We start from the raw sequence: 24,045 nt of genomic DNA, 5'->3' as shown, positions 1-24,045 counted from the left end.
ATAGTAATAATTCAGCCCTTGTTGAAGAGGGATCATTACAGCATTTAATATCAGCATAATTTTTACAGTAAAATTGATGCAAACATAACCATGGACTATCCTCCCTGCGATGTGCAAAAGGACAATATATGTCATCATTTTGATGACTGAACTTCATTGTTCAAACTCACAAAAAGGTATGACAAACTCTTATTAGCTTGTCACTCTAGGTTCATACTTTGATGTACCTGATCTAAGCTATTTAATATTTTATGCAATTAATTAGCTACCTTCTACCTGAGCTACAAAAACTTAATTATTTATAACCATTTACAAATGTTCAAGCCTCTCCTTACACTTGAAGCGACATTTGTTCCTTTTCCCTTTGTCGTTGAATGGAAACCAGAACTATATATTGGAGTCGGTCAAATGGGCCTGATGCAACTTTCTGGGAAGCTGAACAAGTTTATAAAGAGAAACAGTCACCTTCTGCTTCTCATCAATAGGCAGGATAAAAGAAACTGGTTTGTGGGTAATGCTTGTCGCTCAGAGGATAAAAGGATGATTCATCATAAAACTAATAAAACTAAATGAAAGATTTTAAGATGACCTTCCTATATTCTAAAATATCACTCCTAAATGTCTCATTTTATTCACCAGCCTGATCTCAGTTATTTTGTACTTGCTGTGGATTACTTTATCCAGTGGAGTATACAGTATTACATTTAACCCATCACTTTTCCTCTGGTAACTTTTGCCACTTCATCATCTGAAAATTAGAATTTTTCTGCTTAAAGAATGACAAGTAGTTCCACCATTATTTGTATTAATAGAAGTTTGATTCATTATACAATATCAGGAAGAAAACTAACACCCATTTTGTCTTTAGGCAGCTGTATCATTGTCTAAGATGTTTGGCATCCGTTACATTGAAGCCTTCCTTAATGCGGCAAATGCATAAAATTGTGCAAAGACAAATAACACATTTTTTAAACAAAAGAAAGTAAAATTATAATCCAAAAAATATTCTCCATAAGACCATAAGAGTTGGGAGAAAAGTGGGCCATTCATCCGATCGAGTCTTCTCTGCCATTCAAATCATGGCTGATGTATTTTTCCCACTCAATTCCATTCTCTCGTCTTCTCCCCATAACCTTTAACATCCTTACTAACCAAGAACCTATCAACTTTTGCTTTAAATATACCCAATTACTTGGCCTCCACAGCTATCTGTGGCAACAAATTTCACAGATTCACCACCCTCTGGCTGAAGAAACATTTCTTATCTATTCTAAAGGGAAGTCTTTTTATTCTGAGGCTGTGCCCTCTGGTCCTAGACTCTCCCACTACTGAAATCATCTTCTCCACATCCACTCTATCGAACATTTTCAATATTCAATATGTTTCAATGAGACTCCCTGCACACTTCTCAATTATGGTGAGAACTGCTAGAGCCATCAAAAATGCTCCTTGTGTGTTAACCCTCTCATCCCTGGGATCATTCTTGTAAACTTTCTCTGGACCCTCTCCAATACTAGTGCATCCTTCCTTAGATATGAGGCCCAAAACTGCTCACTATATTCCAAATATACCCTGATCAACACCTTTTAAAGCCTCAACATGACATGTGGTTTTTCCATTCTAGACCTCGCAAAATGAATGATAACATTGCACTTTGGCTTCCTTACCACTGAATCAACCTGCAAGTTAATCTTGAGGGAATTATGCATAGGGAATTGCAAGTCTCATTGGATCTCCCCTTTCTTAATTCTCTCCCCGTTAAAAAAAATCATCTATTTCTTTATTGCTGCCCAAGTGTATGATCATACACTTCCCTATGCTGTATCCCATCTGACATTTCTTTACCCAGTCTGTCAACCTATTCAAGTCGCTCTGCAGAATAAGCCTTTCCCATCTATCTTTGCATCATCCACAAATATGGCCACAAAGCCATCAATTCCATCATCAAAATCATTCACATTCAGTGTGAAAAATAGTTTACCCAACACTGACCCCTGCGGGGCACCACTAGACACTGGCAGCCAACCAGAAAAGGCCCCCTGTATTTCCCACACTTTGTCTTCTGTTAGTCAGCCAATCTTCTATTCATGCTGGTACATTTCCTGTAATACCATGGGCTCCTATTTGCTTTAGCAGTCTCATGTCCAGCACCACATCAAAGGGTTTCTGAAAATGCAAGTGAGCCTGTGCTCCTCTGCACCCCCTCCCCCCCCCACCCACCTAATTATTTTATTCAGGCATCTGCCAACATTTTGCTCATACCTTGATGAAGAGCTCAAGCCTGAAACATTGGTTATTTTTATCTTTGCTATATAAAGTACGCTGTTTGACCTACTGAGTTTCTCCTGTACCTGTTTGTGTTTTTACTTCAATCATTGCATCTGCAGACTTTCAAGTTTTACAACATACACTGACTCTCCTTTTCTATCCTGCTTATTACTTCCTCAAAGAGTTCCAACAGATTATTTAGGCACGATCTTCCCTGACATCAGCCTATTTTCTGTTCTACTGTCAAGAACACTGAAACCTTATCTTTAATAATGGACTGGAATCGCACCAACCACTGAAGTTAGGCTAATCAGCTTGTAATTTCCTCTTTTTTGCCTCTCTCCTTTCTTAGAAAAGAGTGACGCTTGCAGTTTTCCAGTCCTCTGAAACCTCTCCTGATGTTAGCAATACCTGAATGATCTCTGCAAAGGCAGTCACAATCTTTTTCAGCTACCTCCTTCTGAACCCTGGGTTCATCCAGTCCAGGGGACTTATCCACCTTCAAACCTTTCAGTTTCCCATGCACCTTCTCCTTAGTGGTTATATTCACTTCTGCCCTCAATTTCTCAAATTTCTGGCACATCATTGTGCTTTTGAAAATGAAAACTGGTGCAAAATACCTAGTCAGTTCATGCTCTATTTTTTGTTCATCTCCACTTCTCCAGCATCATTGTCCAGCAGTCCTGTGTCCAGTGTTGCTTCTCTTTTACTCTTTATATATTGGAAAAAAACTTTTGGTGTCCACTTTTCTATTATTGACTAGCTTCCCTTCATATTTAATCTTTCCTTCCCTTATTGCTTTTTTGTTTCCTTCAGTTGTTTTAAAAAGCTACCCAATATTCTGGAGTCTCACTAATTTTTGCTTGTCCATGTGGCCTCTCTTTTGCTTTTAGTCTATTTTTGACTTCCTTGTCTGCCACAATTGTCTCGCCCTCCCTTTAGAATGCTTCTTCTCTGGGAATAAAATGATCCAGTATCTTCTGATCATTTGTAGGATCTCCCTGCCATTGTTGCTCTATAGTCTTCTATGCAGGGGTTCCCTTTGGCTAGCTCCTCTCATGCCACTCAACTGTAATACTGATACATCCAAATTCAGCTTCTGCCTCTCAAACTGCCAAGTGAATTCTATCATACTGTGATTACTGCCTTCAAATGTTTCTTTTACCTTAACCTCCCAAATTTAATCCAGTTCACTGCACAGCACTTAATCCAGAATTGCCTCTTCATTTGTGAGCTCAACCACAAGCTACTCTACAAAGCCATCTTGTAGGCCTTCCACAAATTATTTCTCTGTGCCGACCTGATTTTCTCAGTCTACCTGCATATTGAAGTCCCCCATGACAAATAACGTGGCTCTTTTTAAAAATATAGCTTCTCTAACTCCTATATCCTGGCTGCTATCTGGAAACATGTTTGGAACTCCCATCAGGGTCTTTTTACCCTTGCAGTTTTCTCAACTCTACCTACAAGAACTTTACACCTTTTGATCTTATGTTTCTTCTTGCTCAGGATTTGATTTCATTTATTTTACCAACGGAACCACCTCAGCTCTTCTGCCCACTTACCTGTCTTTTTGATAGGATGCTTAGCTCCCAGCCATGATCCTCCTTCAGCTATGTTTCTGTTATGGTCACAATGTCATACCAGCCAATTTTTAACTGCATGTTAAGCTCACCTACATTCCACAACACTGTAGACATTCAAATACAACATCTTCAGCACCCTCTCACATTTGTCTCCAAGATCCCCGAGTTCACATTTTTATCCTTTTCTAAAATTTCTGTCCTTTTTTTTATTCTGAAGACTTCAATAACCTCTCCTGCACCCTCCTTCCCTTTAATTTTATCCATACTTTTCCAATCTGTTGAACCCTCCTCCCTTCTATTTGAAGAATTAACAAGAATAGCAAATAATAAGGAATGAAATAACAATCTTAGGATTTACAAGCTTCTAAACAGCCACAAATAATAGCAGAGTAAATGATTCAAATTCCTGGCCAAGCTTAACTGAAAGATTACCATTTACTTCATTCAATGCAATACAAAGTGTCTGAATTTTTTTCAGTCACTTAGGTGAAGTGGTGAATTAGGTTTGATCCCGATGTCTGGTGGAGGCGAGTTAGCTATTCCATCTATCATAATCAGTATTAAGCTTGCTTTTAAACTCAGTAATATCTTGAGGAAAAGTTGAAATTTGCTCTAAGAAATGCATATGGAATCCTATGTAACTAAAAATGATCAAGTACTAATCACAGATTAATGTGGAGGAAAAATACACTGTTGCAATTAATTGTGTAAATTCACATTTAACAGCAAGTACAACAGACTACATTACAAAAGCAGTAAAGGTATCGAACACTTTAGTGGTTTTTTTTGGTACTATTTCAGAGAGCAGAGAACTGCTTCAACAAGCAATTCTGGGTGAAGAGTTTCCAAATTTGTGACAGAATTCCATTTTTGACAGTGTGGAATAAAACCAGCCACATTCTCTCATTTGTTAAATGAATTCATCACCACAAACCTTCAAACACATCCAATGTACTGAACTAGGTGTGAAATCTACTGGAACTTACTTGGTAATCCTGAGGCCTTCCTGCACTGGGTTCCATTTTAATATCAGGCTTTGATCTGCAGAAGAACAAAAAAAAATTTTTCTAAATGAGTCAGTAATAATAAAGTTGATGAATGCACTTACAGTAAAATACATAAACTAAGACATTGATTGATTGAGGAGAGCAATTTATTGAATACCACTACAGTACTTATACATCAATGGTGCAGAACATTTAATTTTAGGCAGGTTGAAGTGTTTTCACATTTTTCCTAAAGCCCTGCTAATCAGGAAATTGGACCTGGCACTTTCCAATAAAAATCTGCTTTGCAGAAATGTCACTTCCCCATTATATTTCAAACATGTACATCAACATGTACAGCACATTTAGATGTACAGAATGGTATAGGCCTTTCCGGCCCATAAGCCTGTGCCCCTCATATACACCAATTAACCAACCATCCCTTGTTTGTTTTAGAAGGGAGGGAGGAAACCAGAGCACCTGGAGGAAACCTATGCAGACAGGGGAAGAATGTACAAACTTCCTACACTACTCGAACTCAGATCTCTGACACTATCATTAGTGTTGTATTAACCACTACACTCGCCGTGCTGCCCATCTTATTTGTTTAATGGCAGAAATGGTTCAAAAGTTTACAAAATGCTGAAAACAGTGAAATATCTCGATTTAAAATTTCCCTGGGGATATCTTTTTTAAATGTTGAAAATCATACCTGGAGTTTTGTAAAACTTTGTGGCAGATCAGGGCTGCTGTGAGCTCATTTAACTGCATCTCATTGCATGCTGTAGGTGTTGCCAGTCCAGTGAATGTGTTCAAGTTGGGTTTCAACATCATTTCAAACATGATAAATCATGGCAATGTTATCTTTCAGTGCATATGTCCACATTGAAAAAACAGTTTTATGACTTGATTTGGCACCAGGGTTAACCTTGGTAGATATTTATTACACCAAAAGCAGATAAAACTCAGTTTCTTGACTATAACATGTGGAACTTCTGGCGAAGGGTTAAAATTTCCATAAACCATCTCTATTTAATCGAATTATTTCAAACATCAATCAGTTCTCTTTTCTCTGCTCTCTTCCTCTTGATTAAAGGCATTGGTTGTGAGCTTGCATTGGCTTCAAAATGAACTGTTGAACATTCTTTATTCCATTGAACTCAAAACCAAACCCTTGTCCTTGTATATTCATTGTAGTGTTAGAGTGCTACCACCAGGAGGAGTCAGAGTATGTAGCTTCTGGGTGTGGTGATACAATGACTACACTGGGCGCAATCCTACCAGCCTACTGCAGGGGGCAACCATTGTACCTACAGGTAGGCAATCCTGGAGCCTGGTCCCACCTGCCAGCTGTCAATTACCGGCCTGTATAAAGACTCGAGCTTGCCCTTTTGGGGACAGTCTGACACGTGAGACCAGCAAAGATACTGAGACTGGAGTGTACAAGTTTAAACTAATTAAAGCCTGTTGTACAGTCTGTGGACTTTACATCAGAATTATTCGCACAGCAGCACTCACAATTTAATGAGCCTAAAATTAAAAGGTCCATGGAGAAGTTCCTCACCACAGAGAGGCTGGATGTCGACCTCAAAATTCGGATGCTCCAGCATACTTCGAGATCTAGAAGCATGCGATTGAGGCAATTATCCACAAACAGGCTGAGGTCATCAACACTAACCAAAAGAAACTCATGGTACTACGCACCAAGATGGGCCCACGCGCTTTTCAGGCTATCTGAGACTGCATGGATTTTGAATCAGCAATGGCCATCCTGTAAGGAGTGTACCATCCCACGACAAACATAATCTACACCCGGTACCTGTTCAGCATCAGAGTACAGCAGCTAAGTGAGAAGGCAGATGCTTACCTGGGGGTACAAAGAACTAGCACACCTGTGCACGATCAAAGCTGGGGTGACTGCTGGGGAGGTGGAGTGACTCATCTGAGATGCCTGCGTGTGAGGGCTGCAATTGAGGGAGACTCGACAGAGGCTGTTGGAGGAGAATAATGCCTCCCTTACCAGGATCATGGAGATAGTCCGCTCCCCAGAAGCTGCAGCTCACCACGTAGAGGTCTTCAATGCTCACCTCCCCCAACCTCCGCCCAGGCCAATGCCGATGACAGCAGTAGTTGAGGGACCCCATGTGGAGGAAATGATTGCAGCTGCCGACACAGTCCGCTGCTGTAAGTACTGCGGGTCTCAGTGTGCATCTGACAGGTATTCCCAAAAGAACTACCTGGCAAGGAACTCTCATTGCTCCTGATGTAGCAAGAAAGACCATTTTGCTAAAGTGTGCCTCTCCAAACCCATGGGGAGCGCTGCAGATCTCCGTGACCAACCAGAAGCCCCTTCCGACTCTCTGGACGCACCACGTGCGAGTGCTGGGCAGTGCCATTACTCCGATCACCACTCTGCCTGCGCTGATGACATTACTTCCAGCCTGGCTGTCCAACCAATCTGCCATCGTGTACTCACCACAAATGCTGCCATCTTTCATCGTCCAACTTCTGCTTGCACCGATGACATCACTTCTGACGCCACTTCCTGTTGAGTTGCCCAACCATGCTGACACTATGTGCCAGCTGACTGTCAACCACCCCAATTTGCCTGACTCGCTGACCAGATGATGTGGTCAACATGCCCACGTGCAAAACCGTGCATGCGCCGCATCCCACGCTTCTACAGGCATCCTCTGGCCGCTACTTGCCACAACCATTGGGGAGCAGTGACTCGGACCCTGAGGTGGTCCTAGCGTCCACCACGCTAACAGAGAACATTCCCCACAGACTTCAGCACTCGAGGAAGGACATCACTATCAACAGGAAGGTAATAAAATGGCTGTTTGATCGCATTTGTCCTCTGTGCCCTGGTTATCCTGAGACTAGACTTCCAGTGTCACCTCCACAGCCTCACCCTTGCCTTTGGTGGCCCTCTCTCCATCCACAACACAAAGTCCATCGAATGCCCCCAGTCCATCTGTAGGCTCTCCACACTATGGGTGTTCCCTCCATCCTGCTTCAACTACCTGACACCAGACTGTAAGCCTATAGCGGCCAAGAGCAGGTGCTACTGTGTGGCCGATAGGACCTTTATCAAGGCCGAGGTGAAATGGCTTCTGGTGGAAGGAGTTACAGAGCCCAGCATCTACCCCTGGAGAGCCCAGGTCTTGGTCGCAAAAGGGGGCATCAAACTGAGGATGGCCATCGACTATAGTCAGACCATCAACCGGTACATCCAGCTGGACACCTACCCACTGCCCCGCATCGCCGACATGGTCAATGAGATAGCCCAGTCCAGAATTTTCTCCATGATTGACCTAAACTTGGTCTACCATCAGCTCCCCATCCATGCCTGGGATAAACCTTATACCATCTTTGAGGCAGAAGGATGCCTCTATCAGTTCCGCTGGGTCCTGTTTGGGGTCACAAATGGAGTTTCTGTTATTTAGTGGGAGATGGACTGCATGGTAGACTGGCACAATCTAAGAGTGACCTTCCCATACCTGGACAATGTCACCATCTGTGGCCACAACCAGCAGGACCATGAGAAATTTCTCCTGGAGAGATTTCTCTGGACGACAGAGGCATTGAACCTCACTTACAACAGGAAAAAGTATGTTTTTAGTATCAACCACCTTGCCATCCTGGGGTGCATTGTGGAACATGATATCATCAGTCTCGACCCTAAACACATGTGGCCTCTAATGGAACTGCCCATTCCCCACATGCTCAAGGCCATCTGCAAGTACCTAGGGCTCTTCTCTTATTATTCCTAGTGGGTCCCTCATTTCACAGACAAGGTCTGCCCACTGGCCCAAGCCACCACTTTTCCCCTCCCTGCAGAGGCGCAAGTGGACTTTGCCAGTATCAGACAGAATATCACCATCGCCATGCCATGGACGAGACCACCCCATTCCAGGGAGAGTGCGATGCCTCTGATGTTGCCCTTGCTGACACCCTCAATCAAGGGGGAAGACCTGTGGCCTTTTTTTCCAGGACCCTCCATGGTTCAGAGCTCAGACACTCCACCATTGAAAAGGAGGCCCAGGCAATCATGGAAGTGGTCTGCCACTGGGGCCACTACTTGGCAGGCAGGAGGTTCACCCTTCTCATAGACCAGTCAGTGCACAGTGGCATTCATGTTCAGCACCACCCACAGAGGCAAGATCAAATACGACAAGATCCTTGCGCTGGAGAGTCGAGCTGGCCACTTTCAGCTACGACATTCAGTATAGGCCGGGGAAGCTCAACGACTCCCCCTATGCCCTCTTCCGGACCTGAGCCAGTGTGCAATCTGATCCAACTCCAGGCGCTGCATGGCAACCTTTGCCACCTGGGCATCAGACACCTGTACCACTTCATTTAGTCCTGGAACCTTCCCTTCACTGTCCAAGTCCAGACCATGAGTGAGTTCTGAAGGGTTTGTGCAGAGTGCAGATCATGCTTCTTCCGGCCGCCACAGGTCCCTTCAAGTGACTCAGCATTGAATTCAAGGCACTACTGCCTTCTACGAATAAGAACGTCTATTTCCTCTTGGTCATAGACGAATACTCCTATTTTCCCTTTGCCATCCCTTGCCCTGACACCTCTACCACCTCCATTATCAAAGCACTGGCACTGATCTTCACCATGTTCGGTTACCTGGCATTCATCTACAGCAACCAGGGGTCTAGCTTCATGAGTGAGGAGTTGCACCAGTACTTGCCGGTAATCGTAGCTAGTCGCATGACTAGCAACAACCCCAGGAGCAATGGGCAGGTGGAACATGAAAACAGGGTAATCTTGAAGGCAGTCCTCCTGGCCCTGAGGTCAAAAGGCTGGTCCATCAACTTTTGGCAAGAGCCCCTCACTGAGGCACTCCACACCATACATAGCTCATGCACAGCTACCAATCAGACCCCTCACAAGCGCTTTTTCTCCTTTCATAGGAAATCGGCGACTGGCGTCTCCCTTCCAGCATGGCTGATATCTCCAGGATCAGAACTCCTCTGCAAATACATGGGACCCACAAATCTGACCCCCTGGCCAAGCAGGTGCACCTCCTCCAATCAAACCCAAATTATGCCTATGTCAGGTACCCCAATGGACGTGAGGACACCGTCTCGACCAGGGACCTAGCACCAGCAGGGGCTAAGCCCTCTCATCCCGGGCACCCTTTCCCATCCAGGATCCTTTGGGAGGTGACACCCTCTCTCCGCCTCTTCGGAGGGCCCCACTCCCCATGGCCCCACCCTATACCTACACCCACATTCTGCCACATAGCATCCCGCACGCATGACAGCTGCCCCGGACTCTACCGACTTTCAACAGGAGCCTGTTCTGCAACTGTCCCAGAGGCACAGATGACTGCCAGACCACCTGAATTTGTAGATACTACTCGGTACTGAGAACACCCACCCCAACTCCCCTGGACTCATTTTAAGAAGGTGGTGAATGTGGTGACACAACCACTACACTGGTTGCACTCCTACCAGCTTATTACAGGGGGCAACCACTGCACCTGCAGGTAAGCAACCTGGGAGGCTGGCCCCACCTTCCAGCTGTCAATCACCAGTCCATATAAAGACTCAAACTTGCCCCTTCTGGGACAGTCAGACACGTGGAGCCAGCAAAGATACTGAGACTGGAGTGAACAAATTGAAGCTAATTAAAGCCTGCTGTTTCATCTATGGACAGTATGCATAGTGAGTAATAGTTGATATCAACAGTGAAAATATGGAGAGTTTAACAACTTTTAATGCTGTAAATTGGACTGGAAATATGAGTGGAGGCTTTTTAAACAAAGCTTTTTACTGTACCTGCAAGCCATTGGAATTGATAGTGAACTGGATACTCTGAAGACTGTACTGCTACTTGCCGTGGTGGGAAATCAAGCACTAAAGGTTTTCAACACATTTATTTTGCTGAGGCAGAAGACCAGAGCAAATTCAACAAGGTTTAATTAACACTGTTCACCATAGAAAAATGAAACCTTTGAGAGGTACATGTGTCACTCGCACACACAGCTGCAGGGAGAGGGCTTTGATACTTTTTTTTAAACAGAAAAATTAAAAGCAAGAACATGCAATTTTGGATCGCTGTAGGATTCAATGATCCTTGATCAAATTGTGTTCAAAATTAATGATAAGAAAGTGAGAGAGAGGTTGCTGTGAGAGACAGAGCTTATCTTAACTGGAGCTGTGAAGATATGCCAGAGTTTGGCAATAATGTAAAAGCCAGTGAAAATGAAGGCATAGATGTAGCCACAGTGTCTGGACACACACAAACAAAAAATGAGATACAGGAACCAACAAAAAGATGGAGAGGCATTCAATGGTAAACGATGTGGCATTAAGCATGTGCCAAAGTAATACCCAGCTTATGGAAAAGTCTGTAACAAGTCCAAAGGCAGAATCACTGTGCAAAGCAATTTTTTTCCAAAGGGAAACTAGTAGAAGTAGAAATGTACACACTACAGAAGAAACTGCTCTCAGTGATACATTTTTCGTGGGCACAGTGGTGCATGAAGTTAACAGTGTTGAACAGGATAAATGGACTGTGTCATTGCATACAAATGGAACAAATATTCATTTCAGGTTAGACATGGGGCAGAGGTCAATTTGATCTCTGAACGTGACATCAGGGCAATGATATTAAAGCCATTCATCCATGCAAATCCTCCACTGCTCACAGCATACAATGGACAGAGCATTGACACGAAAGGTACATGTAATCATAAGGTCAAAGTTAAAGATGAAGATGTTCATAGTAGTCCCAGATGGACATTATTCACTGCTTGGTGACAAAGCATGTGAAAACCTAAACCTAGTCAAGAGGGTGTATTGCATATACAGTGACCATGCACAGAGCAGTGTAGAGGAAATACTGGATCAATTTCCCGTCATCTTCAAGGGGTTTGGAGATCTACCATTCACCTATAAGATACAGTTAAAAGAGGATGCACAGCCAGGAGTGCATGTCGCGAGGCAGGTTCCAGCACCACTAAAAGAAAAGCTGAAGCAGGAACTCAACCGAATGATGGCACTAGGGGTCATAAAGAAAGCAGAGGAGACATTCTGTGCATCAAAAAGTAGAATGGTGACCTACACATGTGCATGGACCCAAAAGACTTGAATGTCAATATAAAAAGGGAACATTATGAGATTCCAACCAGGGATGAAATTACAAATGAGATGGCTGGTGCAAACATTTTGACTAAATTGGATGCACCCCAGGGCTTCTGGCAAATAAAACTGCATGAAGATAGCACAAAATACTGTACATTTAATATACCGTTTGGTTGATACTCCTGTCTGAGGATGCCTTTTGGAATTTCTTCAGCTCTGGAAGTGTTCCACAGGACAATGGAGCACATAATAGAAGGCATAAATTGGGTTTGTGTGTACATGGATGACATGATCCTATGGGGATCCACACAAAAATAACACAATGGAAGACTTATCAAAGTGCTACAACACATCCAGATCTATGGATTAAATTTAGACAGATAAAAATGTTAATTTGGTGTGAAGGAAATCACCTTTCAGGGAGATAAAATGTCAGAGGCAGGTGTGGAACCAGACAAGAGCAAGGTGAAAGCAATTTCAGAAATTCCCAGACTCACTGGCTTTGGCAAATACTAGAGCGCATCGGATGTCCCCCAAAGTTCCTCAACATGATTATCCAACTGCACGAAAACCGACAAGGTCGGGTCAGATACAGCAATGAGCTCTCTGAACCCTTCTCCATTAACAATGGCGTGAAGCAAGGCTGTGTTCTGGCACCAACCCTCTTTTCAATCTTCTTCAGCATGATGCTGAACCAAGCCATGAAAGACCCCAACAATGAAGACGCTGTTTACATCCGGTACCGCACGGATGGCAGTCTCTTCAATCTGAGGCGCCTGCAAGCTCACACCAAGACACAAGAGAAACTTGTCCGTGAACTACTCTTTGCAGACGATGCCGCTTTAGTTGCCCATTCAGAGCCAGCTCTTCAGCGCTTGACGTCCTGCTTTGCGGAAACTGCCAAAATGTTTGGCCTGGAAGTCAGCCTGAAGAAAACTGAGGTCCTCCATCAGCCAGCTCCCCACCATGATTACCAGCCCCCCCACATCTCCATCGGGCACACAAAACTCAAAACGGTCAACCAGTTTACCTATCTCGGATGCACCATTTCATCAGATGCAAGGATCGACAATGAGATAGACAACAGACTCGCCAAGGCAAATAGCGCCTTTGGAAGACTACACAAAAGAGTCTGGAAAAACAACCAACTGAAAAACCTCACAAAGATAAGCGTATACAGAGCCGTTGTCATACCCACACTCCTGTTCGGCTCCGAATCATGGGTCCTCTACCGGCACCACCTACGGCTCCTAGAACGCTTCCACCAGCGTTGTCTCCGCTCCATCCTCAACATCCATTGGAGCGCTTACATCCCTAACGTCGAAGTACTCGAGATGGCAGAGGTCGACAGCATCGAGTCCACGCTGCTGAAGATCCAGCTGCGCTGGATGGGTCACGTCTCCAGAATGGAGGACCATCGCCTTCCCAAGATCGTGTTATATGGCGAGCTCTCCACTGGCCACCGTGACAGAGGTGCACCAAAGAAAAGGTACAAGGACTGCCTAAAGAAATCTCTTGGTGCCTGCCACATTGACCACCGCCAGTGGGCTGATATCGCCTCAAACCGTGCATCTTGGCGCCTCACAGTTTGGCGGGCAGCAACCTCCTTTGAAGAAGACCGCAGAGCCTACCTCACTGACAAAAGGCAAAGGAGGAAAAACCCAACACCCATCCCCAACCAACCAATTTTCCCCTGCAACCGCTGCAATCGTGTCTGCCTGTCCTGCATCGGACTTGTCAGCCACAAACGAGTCTGCAGCTGACGTGGACTTTTTACCCCCTCCATAAATCTTCGTCCGCGAAGCCAAGCCAAAGACTCACTGACAAAAATGGAATATTGAGAGTGCTGGGAATGATCAATTTCATTGTTAAATTCATACTAAACGTATCTTCCGAAACAATGTACCTAAGGAAGTTGTTACAGGATAAATGTAAATTCAAGTGGACAGACAACCACGAGGAAGAATGGGAATGACCGAAGAACATTCTAACCACAGAACCAGTACTTCTGACATTCTTTGATGCATTCAGAAAGACAAAAATATCCATGGATGCCTCAAAAGATGGAATAGGTTCCGTACTACTTAAGGCGATAGAAGAAAATTGGAGGCCAGTAGCACATACATCAAGGACGATGACAACATCTGAATGTCAATAAGCATAGATGGAGAAAGAGTGTCTAGGACTGGTCTATGGATTAGAGTAATTCCACAGTTATGTGTATGGTCTACCAACATTCATGGCAGAGACAGACCACAAGCCATTAATAGCAATAATCCAGAAAAATCTCAGTGAAATGTTGCTGAGAATCCAAAGACTGATGATGAAGCTACAACATTATGACTTTGAATTGGTGTACACACCAGGAAAACCAGTTGTGTTAGCTGGTGCGTTATTCAGAGCAATGACGCAGAGTGAAGCTCACAATGAAAGTTCCACGGAGGCAGAAGTGAATCTCATCACTGAACCTCTTCCTGTATCTGACTTGAAATCCAAGCAGATCACAGCTGAAACAGAAAAGGACACAGTTCCACAGAAGGTCATCAAGAATCTGAATGAAGGATGGCCTATAGGTGAATGTCAGCCATACTGCAACATTAGAGCTGAGCTGAGTGTTGTCAATGGGCTTCTACTCAGACAGAGCAGAATTATCATTCCTCAATCATTTGGAATGGAAAAAAGCAAGAGGAGGGCCAGAACTGCTGTTTTTTGGCCAGGGATAAATGCTGACATTGACAGGATGGATTCCAGCTGTGAGACCTGCTTGAAACATCATGAAAAGCAGACAAAGAAATCCATGATAATAAATGATTATTATAGAACTATAGACCAGCAGAACTATAGCAGAAAGTTGGGACTTAGCTGTTCCATATGGATGGAAAGAATTACTTGCTGGTTATTGATTATCTATTGAATTATCTGAGATTGTGCTGCTTCCTAGTATGTCTGCTGCTTGTGTGATCTGATATATAAAATCAATCTTTGCAAGACAGAATTCCTCAAATTGACTACATTGACAATGTAGAGCTGGAGAGAATTCTAGAAATTTGCAGAAGAGTATGATTTCAAACATGTGATTTCAAGTCCTCTGCATCCAGAGTCAAACTGCAAAGCAGAGGTAGGGGTTCACATAGTTAAACAGTTTTCAAGAAAGCACAAGATCAGTGGCTCAGATCCATATCTAGCCCTATTGAGTTACAGAGCTTTGCCACTTGAACATGGCATGTCACATGCTGAGCTTCTGATGGGAGGTAGACTACACACCACACTTCCCTACTCTGCAGGTCCAAACAAGAACCGAGATGTCGAATGGAAACAAAAGCATTTGCAAGGGAGTCAGAGGCAAACTATGACAAGTCAGCGAGAAGCTTAGGGCCACTGGCACAACATGGCACAGTGAGACTCAGATTCCAACACTTGGGACAAAAAGGCTACTGTTCTGGGATCCTACAGATCAAATTCTGAGGAAGAATCAAAGAAGTCTGCTGAAAACACTGCGGGAACAGATAAATGCAGAGAAACAGCCTACACAGCAACAGAGGTAACACCTCCCATGCAAGACAGTAGTGGACCAGCAGAGCTGACACAAGCATGTGTTAAGAAGATCCACACAAGTTGTCAAAGCACCTGACAGACTAACTTTAAAAGGAAAAGAACTGCACACATAGAATTTTGTGCTGCTGATGTTCATGTTATATTTGTGTGGAACTTTAAATTGAAAGAATACTGTATTAATGTGTAATGTTTGAATAAACATCTCAAGTAAAGGGGATGTAGTGATAAAGTGCTACCACCAGGAGGAGTCAGAGACAGAATGATTATCTTGGGGAATGTTGCATCTTCAAATGTTGTTGCATCTTGAGTAAATTCAAAATGGATGCTTCCATATGAGGTCTGGCATGTGTATGTTCTTCACCATTTACAGCATGATCTCTCCCTCCTTTAAGAGGACCAGCTTTTTCTAGGACACTGCTGTTTGCAGTCTCTCAATTTTCTTTTCCATGCAAATATCCAACTGTACAAATACAATTCCTCCCATTCCACCTCTTCCCATACCATAAATCAAAGCTCTCAATCTCCCTTCATGATAGAAAGAAATTTATTTAATATTCCCCAATTAGTATGCCACATCCCTTGTAAATGGTGTGACTTTCTTTACCAAGAAGTCAGGATTCCTTTATTGTCATGTAATAGTTCAGAACAGGTAATATTACAAGAAATTGCCTTCTGCCTGCTGTAAGGCAGACAAAGAATCACCATTAGTGTGGCTTGGTGCCCCTTACAATAAGAGAGAAAGAGAAGCAAAAAAGAGTCCTTTCAGAGTTATTGAGTGTCCATAGATTCACTTCCAGCGCTCGCACAGCCTCTACAGCTGCACAGATTCCTGTTTGATCCATTGGCAACCCAAGCTCCAGATCCAAACCTCTGTCACAATCAGGAACCAAACACAGATTTGGAGACTTGCTCCATTGGGTACTTTTAGGTGCTGTGAGTAACTGAGGAAATAATGCCATTAAAATGTATTTTGCCCACATGAAATACTTTCATATCTTTAATTATGAATTGAATTCCCCAGAATAAGATGGGATAGTAAACTAATTCTTCTAAATCAATAGTCCATGTCTAGAAATGGATACAGTACATCTTTACATAAAGTATAAGGTTATCCATGAGCATGTTGAGTGGTGAAGCAGACTTGAAGAGCAACATGACTTGCATGTCTTGTTGTATATCCGGATTCAGGCCATTGCCCAGACTTGCCATCCAAGTTTCATACTAATTTGCTTCTACCTTTTCAGAATGTGGAGGGGCAGGCTTGTTAACCCTCTGACACCAAGAAACATTGCACAAAGCCAAGCGGCCTCTGAACCATGAATAGGCTTTTGACATCATACCCTGGAACACCACGGCAACCTCTGAATGCTCACTAAACTATTCAAACAGATTTAATAAGTCTCAAAAGGTTACAAACATAATTCAGAACAGTAAAATACTGACATACATCTGAAAAAAACATGACAGCAAAGTAAATTAAGTCAAGGGTTTATCTGTATTAAACTTTTTCATAGGGTTGCAGCCCAGCTATTCCAATGAATAGGTTAAGTAGCTCTGGGACAAATGCAAAGTGCATCTGACATGGGGATGCTCCCTTCTGGACACGAATGCCTTGCAGTTTCTCTTGCTTTTCAGTCTTTCACCCTGAAAGGTGCTTGAATGCTCCGTTGTTAGTCAGCGTCATCTTTCTGAGAGCTGCAGTCCACTGATAAAAAATAAACTACTCTGATCAATTTCAAATGCAAGCTGATTTTCCTGTCTGTTTCTTTCATTCAATTTCCCCAGAAATCTTTTCCACTCTCAACATGGTTTTGGGTCATTTTATTGCATTTCACCATCTTTTATTTGAATTAATTTCTCCTATTTTAAATTTTATCAGTTTTCAATGCATTTTTACAGCTTGATTGCTCACGATTACTTTGTCTTATTCATGTGTTTTCATTGTCAGATTTAAATGAATCATTGTGCACAATTCAATGGATTAATGTCTCATACTGCAATTTCAAAACAATCTGCTTTAGTCTGTTAAACTCATTTCAACAATTGTTTCTCATAATATTTACCACAGGCAACCCTGATTTTTATCTGCAGCCTTCCTACTACAATCGCTCCCTAAAAGGAGTTCAGTTTCAGTTCCCTTCACAGAGTCTATTGATGGCAAACCTGCCATTTTTATGCAATAAAAATCACAAAATACTGGAAAGACTCAGCATTTTAGGGCAGCATCCGTGGAAAGAGAAATATTTAATGTTTAAAGTTTGGGATTCTTCTTTGTATCTGAGAAAAAGAGGAAACAAGTTCTGTGATCGTAGTGAATACATAAGAATGCTGGAGGTACTCAGCAGGTTCCGCAGTGTCCATAGGAGGTAAAGATAATATAACTGTTTCAGGCCTGAGCCCTTCTTCGGGTAGATGAGAAGGTGGGGGAGAGGATAGGCGTTGCATAGGGAATATCTCTGTTTAGGTAAGACCTGATAATGGATGTGGCAGTCAAGGGGAAGTTAAAATCTGATTCAGCACCTGAGACAAAGAGAGAGAATATTATCTCAGCTTGGAGAATCTAATATTCCCCAGTCAGAAGATAATGTTTGTTTCTCAAGTTTGTAACAGTTGAGTAACCCACAAACAAAAAAGCTTTCTGCAAAGTGGCTATTAAATTTTACAGAAATCTTTCCAGTAAAAGTTTGCAATAGAACTCAAGGTATGAAGTTTCCAATGCTGTGTGTGGGTCCAGTCAGCCTTCGGGCACGCATGCAGTTGGCTTCTGGGCAGAGGTGATTTTGGCCCATATTCAAAATTGACTTCTAAACTTTTTTAGCATCTGGCTGGTTGTGTTCTTTTTGGTCATGTTACTAGTTGCTCTTGTCTGTCCATTCCACAGATTTGCCATGCTAAACAAAGCACCACAGAAAGCAACACAGCTTGGCTGTTCTGCATTGATCTGGAATGCTTCAATCGTGCTCAGTGACCCAAGTTACTGAATGCTGAGGGCTCCCTCTGCCCAAGAGACTAAATCTTTCAGATCTTCATCCTTCAAATTTCATGGAGTGAAAAGAAACCTGCCCTAGTTTTCAGCAGATGTAAAATTAATAAATCATAATAGCTGCCATTAAATGTTTTTTTTTAATATTTACGATGAAAAGCAATGGCACACATGCAGACCAAAACCTATTTCCATTCATGAAGCCTCAAGACCTTAGCAGCAGCATTAGTCAACAACAGAGCCCTCCACTTTGGGATATCTAGCCAAATTCTGTGAGGGCATTGATTATGTGCGACTCAGACAACAAGGCATACTTAAGATGTAACTCTGTAGTGTATTTTAAACATCAGGTTATGCATCCTTTGCAGTGGCAATCAAAACAGCAACATTTTGTTACTACCTTGCTGAGGAATCATAATGCTTGTTCTTTCCCAACTCAACTGCCAGAATTCCAATTCCTGATCTTCACTCAGAGCAAAGGGAAGTGAAGAGAAAGCTCAGAATTCCCTGTGATGGAATAGGACTTGTGCTTTTGAATAGAATGGAAATGATGAAGGAGGCAGCACTCCAACCCACCTACCTCATCCAGCCAGGAGAATGGTTATGAGCTGACAAAGGCTCATATATCAGTGTTATCAATTCATGGAGTCTATGCCTCCTGCCTATATTAGGTGCATATCCAACTCATCCTATTTTATCCACGTATCCATCCATTTCTAAACATTGCAATAGTATCTACCTCAATTACCTTTTCTGGCAGCTTGTTCCCTAAACCCATGACCTACTGTGTTAAAAAGTTACCTTCAAGCTCCTATTAAATCTCTTAAACCCATGTCCTCTGATTCTCAAGCCCCGACTTTAGGTAAAGGCTGTGTGCTAAACCAATCTATTTCTCTTTTGTGCTAAACCAATGGCTGCAATTCAGCTAAAAGTGCAATTACCTCTTGTTTGAAACATTTGTGGTGACTGCAGTAATGGATGCCAGTGAGATGGTGTCAGGGTCCAAGCCTCCGCCAAACCGTTTTCCTTTTCTGTCCAGGTCTTCTGTTTCCAGAACAGCAGGTTCATCTGGAAGAATCAAGGGAATTTGTTATTGCTTAAATAGATCCAGAATTGCCCACTTTATGTAATTCAACTGTACCTATACAACCCAAAGAAATCATGCTTCTCCAGACTACAGTGCACATGCATTCACACAATACAGTAAATAACAATCACATATATACAAAGAGACATAGTTTTAAATAAATATTAATATTTTAAGATGATTTACTCAGTTAGAGCTGTTCAGCTGTGGGAAGAAGCTATTTCCCAGCCAGGGAGTCGTGATCTTGATGCTCCTGTTTATCCTTCTATATGGCAGTGGGTCAAAGACACTGTGTGCCAGATGGGAAGGGTCTGCTATAATTCTTTAAGCCTTATTTAAGCTATGCTCCCAGTAAATGAAGTTCCTAGTGAACTTCTTGGCCATTTTGATGATCCTCTGGTCCAAGGCTTTGCAGCAACCATACTATGCAATGTTGGAGCCAGACTGGATACTCTCAATTGTGTAAAAAAGCTGTTAAGATGAGGGCCAGTAGCCTTGCTTTCGTCAAACTCCTGAGAAAGTGTAGGCGCGGCTGCAACTTTCTAAAGAGAGAGGAAGTGTTGTGGATCCAGGATAGGTCATTCTTTCTATGCATACCAAGGAACTTTGTGGTCTCCCTCTTTCCATGATGGAGCCCTTGAATGTATAGTTGAGAATGGTCAACCTTCAGCCTCCTGAAATAATGTTTCCCTTCAAATATCAGCATTGCATAAGATTGGATCCGACTTTAATGTCATTCTCAGAGTGATGCCTCTGGTACTTAAGATTATTCAAGGAAAAAAAATGGCACATGAATGTCAGATGAAGAGAAATTAAGTGGTTACAGTTACACGTCTTTAGGGTGAGTTGTGTTACTTCACCGCTGGCTTTGCAAAAACAGCATCCATCTGCCTCACCATTAACATTTTTTTTTGAAAATTTTACTTATCATTTGCATCAATACAGAACATTAATTCAATGAAATAGTAGCTTGCAATAAACATCCATTAACATTTATTGAATAACAGAAGGATGTGGTAAGTAAATTTGTCACAATTCATTAAATATTATTTCATATGGAAGTACTATTTTAATATGGTGTTAACTATTAATTCCTTAAAAACAATCTCTCAAATTGAAAATAAACTTTCACAAATTTGAAGCATTGCTCCAGAATGCAGTATGTAAGAGAGAAATCATCCTCCAGGCCCCTTATATCTGTGAACATGATCACAACCGATCTACGCTCTGTTCCTCTTCTGTGGCAGATTCCCATCGCCTTCAACTCTTAGACTTTCCAAAAACCCCACTGGGATAAAGAATTTTCAAAATTCATCACCTTCTATGAAATTTTCATTAATCTCTGTTTTAAATGACCTGCCCCTTACCTTGTTACTATGTGCCACCATTCGAGGCTCTCACCAATGAAAGTATCTCAATGTTCACCCTGCCATTCACTCCCTCCACCCCAGTTCCTAATCAATAGGGTCACCCCTATTCTCCAGAGAATACAAATCCAAACTATTTAGCCCCTCTTTCTTGGAATTGACCTGATTAATCTACTTTGGACAGCCTCCAATGTCACTATATCCTTTATTAGGTAAGGGAATCAAAACTGTGCCCTGTACTCCACGTGTGGCCTCAACACTGCAACAAAAAAACAAAATAAAACTTCTACAATACAACTGCAGGTATCTGGAATTCAAGCAACTGGAAACCTTAAGCAACTCGTAAAAAACAATTGAGGAAAATAAATTAAATAAATAAGAATAAAATAATAGGTAAAAATTATCCTTTTAAAATTGTTAAAGTAAATGTTCTCTGAAGTAACACATGAATCTTTGATAAATATGGGAGCAAATATTCAGCCAGCGGAGTGCCTTGGTCATGCTTTGCTCATAGCAGCTGTTTGAATAAAGTAGTTGTGAATAAAATGGGTTTGCCCAGGATGAAGAGCTGGTTGATGCCTCTCACCATTAGGGTGACTCTCTTAAAGTGCTCCTTATCCCTGCTTAGAAAGAGTCACCTCAGTCAGAGGCTTTATCTGTAAACTTGGGGGAGGAGGGGTTAATTATCTATAATGTTATTGTTCGCCTTTCAGGCAGCTCCATGGAGGGGGAGGAATCTATAGATGCTGTGATGATTAAATGTTTTCAAAGAAAATGACTGAAAATAAAGTGCTTTAGGTTTATATATTCATACAAATGAAGTTTGTTTTGTGTAAGTACAGTACAGTATTTTTGTCTTTTAAACTGTTTATGCTTAATGAAGGTGTATTACTTCGGCATTGTAAGCACAAGTCTCAAGCAAGCAGAAAATACACTTACCTGAAATCTACAAATCCCCATAGGTGTCAGATGTAAGGGGTATCTGTATCCACCTATTACCTCTTACCTGTGCTCTGCCCCTCTCCCCCACATTTTGGATCAGACATTTTCTTGATTTTCAACATTCCTAATGAAGGGCTCTGGCCAAAACGCCAACTGCATTTCTCAGATATGAGAGGAAAATTGAGTGCTTGGAAGAAGTTTAAATTTGACAGTGTCAGTTTGCAGCTGGGTTAACTAGAGCGGTAGGACAGCAGCACCAGCTGCAACATCATTGTGCAGGAGTCTGCCGGAACAAGTTGATTCTGATGATGAACAGGTTGTATTATTTGAAAGGCCGAGCAGGTTAGCAGAACCCCATTGGAGTTCAGAAAAATGAGAGACAATCTCTCTGAAGTATGTAAAATGTTAAAGGAGCTTGGCAGGGTAGATGCTGAGAGGTTGCTTCCCCTTGTGGAAGAATCTAGAGGTGATGGTTTTGAAATAAAAGAGCAACCATTTCAGATCTTCTGCCAAGCATTCCTGTTCTTCGCCCTGGAAAGGGTGAAGGAATCCTTGGAATTCTCTTGATTAGATCATTCTGGTGATGGGCTCTCTGAGTATATTCAAGGTTGAAATTGACACATTAATATTATAGATTAGTCAAGGAATATGAAGAACAGACAGGGAAGTTGAGTTTAGGCCAATGCCAGATCAGCCAACTTAAATAGTTAAGCATGGACTATTCATAGTCCTATGCAGATTTATATAGTTTTATTTATTGCAGCAGTAAGATGTGTGAATCAGTGGGAATGTGCATAGGCTATGGGATCATGTACACTATTCTTGCTGCGTGTTCTTACATTCTATTCCTGTACTATATTATCTGATAGAATTTAACAAATGCGACTTAGAAGAGAAATTCAAGTTCACATTATCATTACCTCCATGACCTTTCTTGTGATCATCTTTTGAATGACGTGCTTTCCCCAACTTCATTCCTGAGAAAACTCCTTTAGAGCTTGATCTGCAAAACAACCAGTTATAATTTTAGTTGTATTCATATTCAACAGGAGTATATGATTTAGATGCCTTCATCAGAAGTCTTCGATAGAGGTAGTTTTCTTAAAACTGAAGAAAGGAAAACAAAATTTGCAGTTCACATGGATTTAATTTATTGATAGCATCAAATATATGGGGCAATGCTATTTGCGCCTATATATGGGGCAGAGAAAATTGCAAGGTAGTTTTAACATTTTTTAAAATGTAATTTAATGGTAACAGTCCCTTCCAAGCCTACGCCACCCAAATACACTCATGTTACTAATTAGCCTACTGATTTTGTGTGCCTTTGGACTGTGGAAGGAAACCCACTCAGACAAGGGGTGAATGTACAAACTACTTACAGACACTGCTGGATTTGAACACAGGTCTCTGGTGCTGTAATAACATTGTGTTAACTACTTCACTAATTGTGCTGCCTGACAAAATCAGTTGAAATTATGAAATCAGTTATTATATCTGAAGTTAACTTGAAAACAACTTAATGATTTCAGTTATATATAACAAAACAGTCTAACATCTGGAAAGAAGATGGTGAGCAATGTGTCTTGCTGGGTAACAAGACAATGTGACACAAGTAGCCAAGGGTTTAAAATGTATCTACTGCCAAGATTTATTACCAGAGTACGTACTTGACATCTCATACATGGGACTCTTGCCTATTTCTATAGGTGTATCATGGAGAACATTCTGAACCAGCCAGCACCATCATAGACATTAGTCTTCACTCAATTAAGGACATTGATAAGAGTCCGTATGTCAAGAAAGCAGATGCTATCATCAAGGATTGTCACCACATAGTCCATGCCTTCCTCTCACTGCTACCTTTAGGAAGAAGATGGGCCTGAAGATGAACACCTAACAATACAAAAACAGTTTCTTCCTCTCACCATCAGATTTATGAATGGAGACGCTATCTCACTTTTTCTCTTCATTTTGCATTTACTTAAAAATGTAATTTATAGCAATTTTTGCTCCTGTAATGTTGCTGCAGAACAACATATTTCGTGAGTCTATCATTGACATTAAATTCTGATTCTGATATTCTTTTTACTGTGGGCCCAATACTCAAGAAAAGATACGTATGCAAAGAAAGAAAGAAATGTAAACAAGGAGGAAGTGCAAAG

At 42.0% G+C, this 24,045-nt stretch overlaps 1 protein-coding gene across 10 annotated transcripts in view; it reads right to left on the bottom strand.

Moving 5' to 3' along the window:
* Positions 1-24,045, bottom strand: part of otofa (otoferlin a) — a 547,981-nt gene that overhangs the window by 140,723 nt on the left and 383,213 nt on the right. For all 10 annotated transcript variants that reach the window (XR_011340468.1, XM_069886486.1, XM_069886480.1 and 7 more), the window contains 3 exons: positions 22,801-22,883; positions 19,426-19,552; positions 4,841-4,895 (listed from right to left, as the gene is read on the bottom strand). Coding sequence is in view for 9 of the 10 variants with exons in the window: in XM_069886486.1 (XP_069742587.1) it covers positions 4,841-4,895; positions 19,426-19,552; positions 22,801-22,883 (265 nt within the window). In the remaining variant the exon portion in view is untranslated. The remainder of the gene's footprint in view (positions 1-4,840; positions 4,896-19,425; positions 19,553-22,800; positions 22,884-24,045) is intronic.

This window comes from Narcine bancroftii, chromosome 6, assembly GCF_036971445.1.
Source record: "Narcine bancroftii isolate sNarBan1 chromosome 6, sNarBan1.hap1, whole genome shotgun sequence".
Taxonomy (NCBI): Eukaryota; Metazoa; Chordata; class Chondrichthyes; order Torpediniformes; family Narcinidae; genus Narcine; species Narcine bancroftii.
The sequence above is the reverse complement of the archived record's forward strand: the minus strand, read 5'-3'. Positions and strand labels throughout refer to the sequence as shown.